Below are 10606 nucleotides of genomic sequence, written 5' to 3' on the forward strand. Positions count from 1 at the left end.
TTTTTCGATTCGTTAATAAAAGATTTGTTTTAGAAATGCTTTTAAGCATTGCTTCAAGCTTCAACCAATCAGAATAAAGAAATTATCACTCTGTTTGACTTGATTGGTCAATCCCAATGCCTTCCCACATCCCACTCGCAGCCATTAATATTTAATTTCTATATTTTATTACTAGTCATGTGGTGATCATGAAATGTTGTCATTCTTGACTGCGTTTCGAAATTCACTGCCAGCACTGCTGCCACTATTGGAAATATAGATATTTTATACTGGCATCAGTATTGAATTACTGAATTTCCGAACGCACAACGCAATCCTTAAGGTGGAAGCACATAAAATTGCAGGAGCCATGGGAAGAATGCAGAAGCCATAGCGCATGCGCTATGGTATCTGCATTCTGCCAATGGCTTCTGAACTTTCAATCTACATAAATATACATATCATAATACATAGCCACGAGCATAATTGCCGGTCCTAAAGTTACAAACAAAATCAAATTAACAAAATACTAATAAGACTGAGATAATTCACACGAATAATTATATACGATCATTGTCAGTTTGTATTTTCATTATATTGATAATTAAATAATGAGAATACTTACGTGTTAATCAATAAATTCGTTTTTTCTTAACTCTTCTTGTTATTTTCTTTTTGAAAACGCAATTGACTTTAGGACCGGCAATGAGTTATGCCCGTGGTTATGTATTATGTATTTTTATGTAGATTAAAAATTCAGAAGTCATTGGCAGAATGCAGATACCATAGCGCATGCGCTATGGCTTCTGCATTCTGCCCATGGCTCCTGCAATTTTATGTGCTTTCACCTTTAACCTTAAAACTTGTAACACGTGTAATGCCTGTATCACACTAGCGGCTCGCGGTTGCGACTGCGATTGCGATTGCGACTTAAAAAAAAAATAGATGGAAAGCTAAATGGCAGTCGTCAGTCGCAATCGCTGGCCGTTGGTTTCTGATTGGTTTAGACAGAATCGCAATCGCAAACGCAATCGCAGTCGCGACCGCGAGCCGCTAGTGTGATACGGGCATAACGCACGTGTTGAAAAGCGTTACTACACGTGTTCTTCGTTCTTTGTTCCTTGTTGTGCATTACTTTTTTGACCCGGTCAGGCGGTCATGAAAATAGTGAAATAGCGGTTACCACAGTCACGTTTTAACTGTTCAACTATTTGTTCAAGAGTATTCTAATGAAAGGTACGTATTTTACATTACTTCTTACAAAACAAGCATATTTTTTAACTTATATTTATAATTGGATAATAAAACGTAGGACAAGACAATAAATAGCAGTAAGAGCAATGCGAGATACTTATTTACAATAATTTATTCCACACTTAAGATTCGATAATCTCATTAAATAAAGTATAGAATATATTACTGCGAATAAATATTTCACCTTGCTCTTACTGTACTTTATTGTCCTATGTTTTATTAGAATTGTAAAGCAATTTAGTAGTTTTTTATTCTTTTTGCTATAATTTATTAATTTCTGTAAATTATTTAAAAAATGAATTGAGTTATGATTTGAAGTGTGTGTAACATAATATTGCATATTTATTTTTCAGATAATTTTCATGTAATCTAATTTAGCGTATTACTATTACTTGAAGAGATGCAACACAAAGTTTCCCTATTGTTTGAATCGAGACTGTTCTATATGACGTATTTTATTATTACTTGGAGAGGTACAATACAAAGTTTGTACATTGTACATACATACTCCTGTTCGGACCAAGACTGTTTTATATAAACTTAAAGGTTCGTATTTTACTTTTTCTAAATGCATGCGTATTTCTAAACTTATCATTCACGCTATCATTTGTGTAATATTAACTTATATTCAGGTGTTTTTATGGAAATTTAAATTAAGGATTTGAGAACTTGTGGTTCGTTTTCTTTTATCTCATTATTTGTTTCTATACAGGAAAGGTTTTTATTTGGTGGATTGCAGGTGGTTGCATAAGCATAACGCATGAGATACTGAACTAATTTCTAATCCTAATCATTTTGTGTGTGTGTGTGTGTGTCTCTTTTAATTCGTCTATTATCCATTTGGTATGTTTGCAGAAATATTTATTATAAAGAATAATAAGTAAGCAATAGAAAATATTTTAATGGACTAACAAAATAATGGACACATTTAATAAACACAGAATGAAGTAAGATATAAATAAGATATTAATGATATATATACAGGGTGATTCAAAATAACCTAATTGTCCTTAAAATGACACATTCTTGAGTCAATTCTAAGACGATTTTTCCTTTGGCAAAATTTCGTCCGACGCTTAGTTTTTGAATTATTAAAAGAAGTAATTAACTTATGACGGGTCGGATACAAGAGGTAGGACAAGGGTGGCGCGATTCACTGTCAGACGCGGATGCTTACGCGGAGCGCCTGCTGCGATCACCTGATCGCTAGACATACACACACATGCGAATACATACATCCTCATTCTCTCTCTCTCTCTCTCTCTCTCTCTCTCATTTGCTTACTCACTTTAAGTCATTATTATTCTTACTTAAATTATTATTTACTTTTTATTATTATACGTTTTCGCTTTAATTATTATTTTTTCAAATTAATTTCTTTTTTTTTTACGAGAGGGGAAAATGCATTTTATGCATACTCACCGGGCGGTCCGGTGAGTTATGTGGGACTCGAGTACCAAGTCGAATTACCAACTCGGTACTCCCTACTCACTAAAAACCCCTCTCTTTCGCGAATTTTCTCTCACTGTTTATTTGACATCCCGAAATCTGTTTTCACACAACACCAAAGAATAGTTATTATTACCTTGTTCGATGTATTGCTATAATTCCTTGAGAAATGAATTTTCCGATAAATCGTACTTTCACTCAAATTGAACGTAGATATCACGTTCTAAAGGACAGAGATCCACACTAAATAATTAATCGAAAGTTCTTTTTTCTTTTATAAACTGTATTCTTTTATAAACTTCAACATAATCACATTCATTCACTCGATAAGACGAGAAATTTACCAATGACTCTATCACTAATCACTATCAATCACTGTCGAATAATCACTGTTGGCAATTAAAAACCACTCGATTAAAGAAAGACACGCGCACATACGTTATTACACGACGCGACGACGCGACAACGCGACGATATTTACCCGGTGACAGCAAACAGTTTTTGGTTATGGTACGTTACGGTAGGTTAAGGTACTAACAGCGCTGTCGAACGTGAACATGTGTTTGATTGAAGACGCGACAATTTAGCGTATAATATTATTATCATATGATATTTATACATCGTATATTTGTTTTAAAATTAATTAGAATAAATAAATGTTTAATACTTTCACTATTAATGTTAAATATTATTTATTATTATTAAATATTATTATTATTAAATATTTATTTATTATTATTAAATATTCATTAAACTATTATCTGATTGAAAATCGATAATCAATAATAATATGAAAGTAATATGAAAAAATATCATTAAATTCTAGCTTTTTAATCTGTCTTGGTTTTTTCTTATGGTTTTAAAAACGAAAGAAAATGTTCCAAATGTTCAAAAATATTGGTCTCTCTGATTTCGTTTTTAAAACCATAAGAAAAAAACCAAGAGAAATTGAAACGACAGAATTTAATATTTTTTCATATTATTTTCATATGATTATCGATTTTCAATCAGATAATAGTTTAATAAATATTTAATAATAATAAATGAATATATTTAATATTAATAATAATATTTAATAATAATAAATATTTAATATTAATAATAATATTTAATAATAATAAATAAATATTTAATATTAATAATACTATTTAATAATAATAAATAAATATTTAATATTAATAATAATATTTAAGAATATTTAATAATAATATTTAGTATTAATAATAAATAATATTTAACATTAATAGTGAAAGTATTAAACATTTATTTATTCTAATTAATTTTAAAAAACAAATATACGATGTATAAATATCATATGATAATAATATTATACGCTAAATTGTCGCGTCTTCAATCAAACACATGTTCACGTTCGACAGCGCTGTTAGTACCTTAACCTACCGTAACGTACCATAACCAAAAACTGTTTGCTGTCGCCGGGTAAATATCGTCGCGTTGTCGCGTCGTCGCGTCGTGTAATAACGTATGTGCGCGTGTCTTTCTTTAATCGAGTGATTTTTAATTGCCAACAGTGATTATTCGACAGTGATTGATAGTAATTAGTGATAGAGTCATTGGTAAATTTCTCGTCTTATCGAGTGAATGAATGTGATTATGTTGAAGTTTATAAAAGAATACAGTTTATAAAAGAAAAAAGAACTTTCGATTAATTATTTAGTGTGGATCTCTGTCCTTTAGAACGTGATATCTACGTTCAATTTGAGTGAAAGTACGATTTATTGGAAAATTCATTTCTCAAGGAATTATAGCAATACATCGAACAAGGTAATAATAACTATTCTTTGGTGTTGTGTGAAAACAGATTTCGGGATGTCAAACAAACAGTGTTAGAGAAAATTCGCGAAAGAGAGGGGTTTTTAGTGAGTAGGGAGTACCGAGTTGGTAATTCGACTTGGTACTCGAGTCCCACATAACTCACATAACCGGATCGCCCGGTGAGTATCCATAAAATGCATTTTTCCCTCTCGTAAAAAAAAAAATTAATTTGAAAAAATAATTAAAGCGAAAACGTATAATAATAAAAAGTAAATAATAATTTAAGTAAGAATAATAATGACTTAAAGTGAGTAAGCAAATGAGAGAGAGAGAGAGAGAGAGAGAGAGAGAGAGAGAGAGAGAATGAGGATGTATGTATTCGCATGTGTGTGTATGTCTGTAGCGATCAGGTGATCGCAGCAGGCGCCCCGCGTAAGCACCCGCGTCTGACAGTGAATCGCGCCACCCTTGCCTGCTTCTTGTATCCGACCCGTCATAAGTTAATTACTTCTTTTAATAATTCAAAAACTAAGCGTCGGACGAAATTTTGCCAAAGGAAAAATCGTCTTAGAATTGACTCAAGAATGCGTCATTTTAAGGACAATTAGGTTATTTTGAATCACCCTGTATATATTTCAATGGCTGTGTTCGGAAACCACGCTCTTAAAACTCTAAATGTATTTCTGTCCATGATCATCTTTTCATAAATAACAAAAATAAAACCACTCAATGCCCAAATCAATAATAATTTGAAGATAAATATCACATATAGGAAGACTTCATTCTGTTAAATGTCACCATTATTTTTCTTATTTAATTTTGATTTAATATAATAGTTTTACAGAAGTTTATTTTTACAGTGTCATCTAAAAGTAAAAGTATTGTTTGGAAATATTTTATTTGCACTGATACTGGTGGCAAATGTAAATTGTGTCAAATGATAGTGAAAACTGGTGGAAATACCACTAATTTGAAAAATCATCTTAAAAGAAAACATGAGACGTTAAATCAATCAGACAAAGAAAATAACAAGAAACAGAAAATTCAATGTAAAGTAAGTTTAAATTTTATAATTCAAATGCAGTATTAAAATGTTTTCTATGATTTAAGTATTAATATATATTTTAATAAATAATTTCTTTTCTGATTTAGGAAAATATTAATGAATTAAATGAATCTGAAAACGACCCGCATGTAATATTATCATCGATATCAACAATATCGCACAGTTCTACACCGTCATGTTCTACACGGTCGTATTCTCCAGCAATATCTACATCATCTGTGTGTGAACAAGAGAAAGAGAAAAATATTCAGCAAGTGAAGAATATTCAGCCACAAATAGATGAAACAATATCTAATATAAAAGCCTTTAAAGGTAAGAAAATATATTTTTATTTTTGTTCTTATCTCTTAAAGTCACTAATAAAGTTGTAAAAAAAAAACAAGATTCTTATAAGACTGATTTTTGTTAGAAGGAGGTGCAAAAAGTGGACAAATAACAAATGCGCTGCTTTATATGATTGCAAAAGACAATTTACCTTTTAATACGGTAGAAAAAGAGGGTTTTAAATATTTCATAAAAACGGCTGTACCTCTGTATAAGATTCCGGGAAGAAAAACTATTACAACGTTAATAGAAGAGAAATATGAAGTTTTCTCAAATATAATGAAACTTAAGTTATCTTCTGTTGAGTACTTGTGTCTCACGACAGATGTGTGGACGGACACATTAAATACGAGAAGCTATTTAGGAACGACAGCGCATTTTGTCTTCAATGAAAAACTTACTTCTATAATTATTGGAGTGACTGAATTAAGTGAAAGGCATACCTCAGATTATCTTGGACAGTGGCTTTTAAGTATATGTACTGAATGGCATATTCAAACAGATAATCTTGTTACTGTTGTGACAGATAATGCAGCAAATATTGTAAAGGCAGTCAATGATATATTTGGGAAGAATAAACATTTGCCTTGTTTTGCTCATACTCTGAACTTATTGTTAGTTGCAACGGTATCATTGAAAGATAATGGCGAAATCGAGGCCTTTTGTGAAAAAATAAAGACGTTGGTTACGTTTTTTAAACAGTCTGTTGTTGCTGCAGATGAGTTACGTAAACATAATGTAAAAAAATTGATTCAATCTGTTCCCACACGATGGAATTCGACATATTATATGTTAGAACGATTTATTGAACTATCGGATGGTATTAGTTTGACATTATTGAAATGTCCTAAAACACCTCCAATGTTAACAGCTTCAGAACTGCAACTTGCCAAAGAAATAATACAAGTAATGAATCTTATCGAAGCTGCTACAAAAGAAATTTGTGGTGAACAATACGTTACAGGAAGTAAAATAATACCACTAATCAACTGTTTGAAAATGAAAATTGATCGTTTAACCGTTAATGTATCTTCAAGTGCAGCCATAAAACTACTTAATTCACTCTCCACTAATATTAATACGCGATTTGGAGCCATAGAGCAAGTACATCTTTTGGCCGCATCAACTATCTTAGATCCTCGCTTTAAACGATTACATTTTAATAATCACATTGCTTGCTCACGATCCATAAATAAAATAATTAATCAAATGGAAAATATTAATAATTTCTTTGTTCAAGAAAATACAAAATTAATTGAGAATGCAAGCCTTTCAAATGACATATGGTCATTTCACGAAGATCTTGCTAATAAGCAATCTCATGAAAAATCGAATGATATGCCAATTGACTTGAAACATTACCAACCAACCAACCAACCAACCAACAATTGGTTTAACTGAAGATCCTATATCTTACTGGTATAATAAATCAATATATCCGTTTTTGCAAGTCATTGCGAAACAATATTTGCCAATAAAAATGTTAATTGCAAATTACATATTTTTTCTTCGAAACAACTATGTGTTTTCTTTACACCAATTGATTCCTCTCATTATTTTGTACATAAAAGTATTAAGGTAAAATAATCGAAAAATGAATATTTTACAAGATATTTTACGGCTTATGTAAAATTAAGAAATGATTTCAAGCCTCATAACTCAGAAAGTACTTAATGAAAACTAACTTAATTGTAGTGTTTTGGAAAGCTCTCGAGATGAGCTGCAAGAATGTGCAATAAAAAGTAGGCAGTTCCATTAAAAAAATTGACGGTGACCTTCACGTGACCTTCAAACGACTTTCAAGGTCAAACCAATGACACCGTCTTATGGCCCCTTTCAAGTCATACAACTTTTGTCTGAAACATTTTTTTCTAACTCTAAATAATATCGAGATATTTGACTAACAAAAATAAAATGGGACACCCTGTATATATGCGCGTAAGTTCCGCTTACGTATCTTTTCCCTCTGTTGCGTTGCCGGGTGCGGGCGTGTCTATTTTAGCATTACTGTATTTAGTAATATTTTGTGTATTGATGGAAAAAGAAAACGTGGAATCTAGTGAGTCATGCTTCCAATTATTAATTTTAAACATAAAAGAAAATTCACATATAATATCGGTATTTAATTTTTTACTCGATTTGTTAGATCTGCTGCGATTCTACACAGCAAATTTTAATACATTTGGTGAACTTTTGGAAGCAGTAGGCTTGTTAGATCTCCGCGCGATGCAGTTTCGCGTCACCTGCGCGTCAAAGAGGAGATAAACTTTTCTCCTTTTTTTATAATGTAATAGTTTGTTATGTTATTAATCGTGCTGAGGAAGGATCAAAAACGATCGGAAACATTCGTTATTAGTGTAGTTTTTAGATTTGAAATAAACAACAATCAATAAGAAAGAAGTGTTATTTCTTCCCCTGCGCCCCAACTACCGCGCTGTAGCTCTTGCCAATTTTGATTTAATTTTCACTTTTAAATATATTTTGATATATTTTATTTTTAATGGTTATAATAATTTTTAATTAAAAATGAAGAATATTATATATTATTTAAAGATAACTTTTATTCGACTGTAAGTTTATACACAAATTACATATTTACGTACATAACATCGACCAATCACAAACGTGACTACTGTCTACCAACGTTAGAATTTAGTACATAAATTTTGTGGACACGTATTTGACGCAAGTTAGCGGTCTAGTATATAATATAGATCTTCTTCTTCTGTTTTTGACACTGGGCAGCCTCAGACGTCGCCCCTGCTGTCATGTATTCTTCAGAGTTGACAGATCACGAGAAGGAGTAAATAAACTGTCCCGTCAGAAATTACTTATTTATATTTGAATGTTGTGCTTGTGAAGAAAGAAAAGAATTGGAAAGATGATTTTGCCGGATGGGTCACACAGAAGTTCGAATATATCGTATGGCGGAGGAACGTCCATAGCGGCCTCAAAGGCACAAGTCAACTGTCGTTGGTGGATCTCCAGAAGCGGACAGGACCAAAGGATGTGATTTATATCCTGACGGAAAAAGCCACAAGGATAGTCGGATTGACCAACGATGCCATATCTGTGAAAGCTAAAATTTAAATTGTAGTGATTAGAGCGGATTCGACAGCAACAGTATCTGCTCGGCTAAGATTGAGTTTAGCGGACTAAAGTCGCTTTGAAAAGGATGGATGTATGCTGAAGTACTGCCTGCCCTTGTTATCAACTTTGGCAAGCAAATACTTCCTAACTGCTTCATAATATTTATCCTAAGCGACCGGATAAAAGTCGGTGTGAGGAGGGAAATAGTCTGTCATTTCTCCATGCCTGGTTGCTTCTCCCGTCAGGTAGTTCGCTGTTTCGTTTCCAAGAATTCCCACATGAATCGGAATCCAAATGAGTGTAATATCAATGTCTTGAAATAAAGCTGATCTCAGTTTATTTTTCAGTACAAGAATGAGATAGCTGTGATCCCTATCCAGCGTGCAGTTAAACAGAGTCTCAAACTGCAGGAATCTGTAAAAATCGAGGCCTTCTTGATATTTCTTTCCAAGATGTAATTTCGTACCGTAAATTTTATTGGTTCCCCTTGGGGTTACAAAAACTATACAAAATCTATACAAAATTAATACATAAAATTAATATTACAAATGATAACAAAAAGTAATGTAATACAAATTCCAAATTCAGAAATCGCATTTCGCCGTTATAATAGTAATTCTCCTTACATCTAATTCCTATCCTCCTACACACACAAACACACGACCCTATCCTATTGGAACTTCCGTTTCCGTTTACAAAGCTTCTAAACGTTTTATTCTCTTCCTCATCCTTCATTATTCATACTATCTCTCACTCATTCTCTATTTTCCTCACCCCACAGATTCTCCAAATTCCTCATCCAATTCTCTCCCTCTCCCTCCTCTCCCAATATTTCTTCCACTTTCTCCTGCCACACTCCTCCCTCTCCCCATCTGCAACATTCCTCCCAAATATGCTCCCAGGTCTCTTCCTCCCTCTCGTATAACCTGCATTTTCTCTTTTCCTCTCCCTCTCAATACTTTCTTCCCTTAATGCTACAGTCTAGTCTAAATCTCGCAACTCCTTTCCATCTACTTTCTCCCCACCATTTCTTTAGGTATCCAGGAACTCCCTCACCCTTTACATACTTGTACCATCTATTATACTTTGAATTGTCTATCTTCTCCCGTCTTTCCATTCTTTGCAACTCCTTTTCTCTCTCAAATAAATCCTTTCCTCTAAACTTTTCTGCTGTCCATCTCCTCTATCTCCTCCATTTTCCATCTTCTTTCCTCTATAAAATTCACTCTTTCCTCTTCCCATCCCTTCATAGCTTTCCCTTTTTTGACCTTATTCCTAATTTCTTCCAAACATTCCCTTGCTAGTTCCCCACCCTTACCATCTCTTAATTTATTCTCGTAACTCCAAGCCCTCATACCCGCTCTCCCTCTTAATAAATCCCTCTGTAACTCTTCCCTTATATCTTCTATTATCATATACCCTGGCACGAAACTTTCCACCCTTAACAGCCATTTTAAAAACCTATCCTGCAGCCTCTCTATTCCCTCTCTTTCCCTCCAACCCCATATTTCAACCCCATAACTAATCACTGTCCACACTAATTTGTCAAAAAGCCAAATTCTCCTTCCCCAATCCTTTCCAAATCTCCTTTTATCTATCCCCCATATTTGCCCTAACAGCGTCGCACCCTTCCTCACCCTATCTCTGATGTGAGCTTCTTGACTTCCG

General features: G+C 33.0%; 1 protein-coding gene across 1 annotated transcript; it reads left to right on the plus strand.

Annotated features, from left to right (window-relative positions):
* Positions 1–1078: 1078 nt before the first annotated feature.
* LOC145977270 (E3 SUMO-protein ligase ZBED1-like) lies at positions 1079–8938 on the plus strand. The gene is made up of 6 exons (XM_083109134.1): positions 1079–1215; positions 1587–1779; positions 5319–5512; positions 5611–5836; positions 5934–6754; positions 8711–8938. The coding sequence occupies exons 3-6, from the start codon at positions 5396–5398 to the stop codon at positions 8936–8938; spliced, it is 1392 nt and encodes a 463-aa protein (XP_082965260.1). The 5' UTR covers positions 1079–1215; positions 1587–1779; positions 5319–5395.
* The last annotated feature ends 1668 nt before the right edge of the window (positions 8939–10606 follow it).

This window comes from Camponotus vicinus, unplaced genomic scaffold (assembly GCF_025532165.1).
Source record: "Camponotus vicinus isolate PSW18456_S1 unplaced genomic scaffold, iyCamVici1.0 SCAF_9, whole genome shotgun sequence".
Lineage (NCBI taxonomy): Eukaryota > Metazoa > Arthropoda > Insecta > Hymenoptera > Formicidae > Camponotus > Camponotus vicinus.

Excerpts from the sequence above, each read along its gene's own strand:
- LOC145977270 (XM_083109134.1), top strand. The coding sequence starts at position 5,396 with ATGATAGTGAAAACTGGTGGAAATACCACTAATTTGAAAAATCATCTT. Across the intron at positions 5,837-5,933 it reads TAATATAAAAGCCTTTAAAG|AAGGAGGTGCAAAAAGTGGA; the intron begins GTAAGAAAATAT and ends GATTTTTGTTAG. Across the intron at positions 6,755-8,710 it reads TTGCCAAAGAAATAATACAA|AAAGAAAAGAATTGGAAAGA; the intron begins GTAATGAATCTT and ends GTGCTTGTGAAG.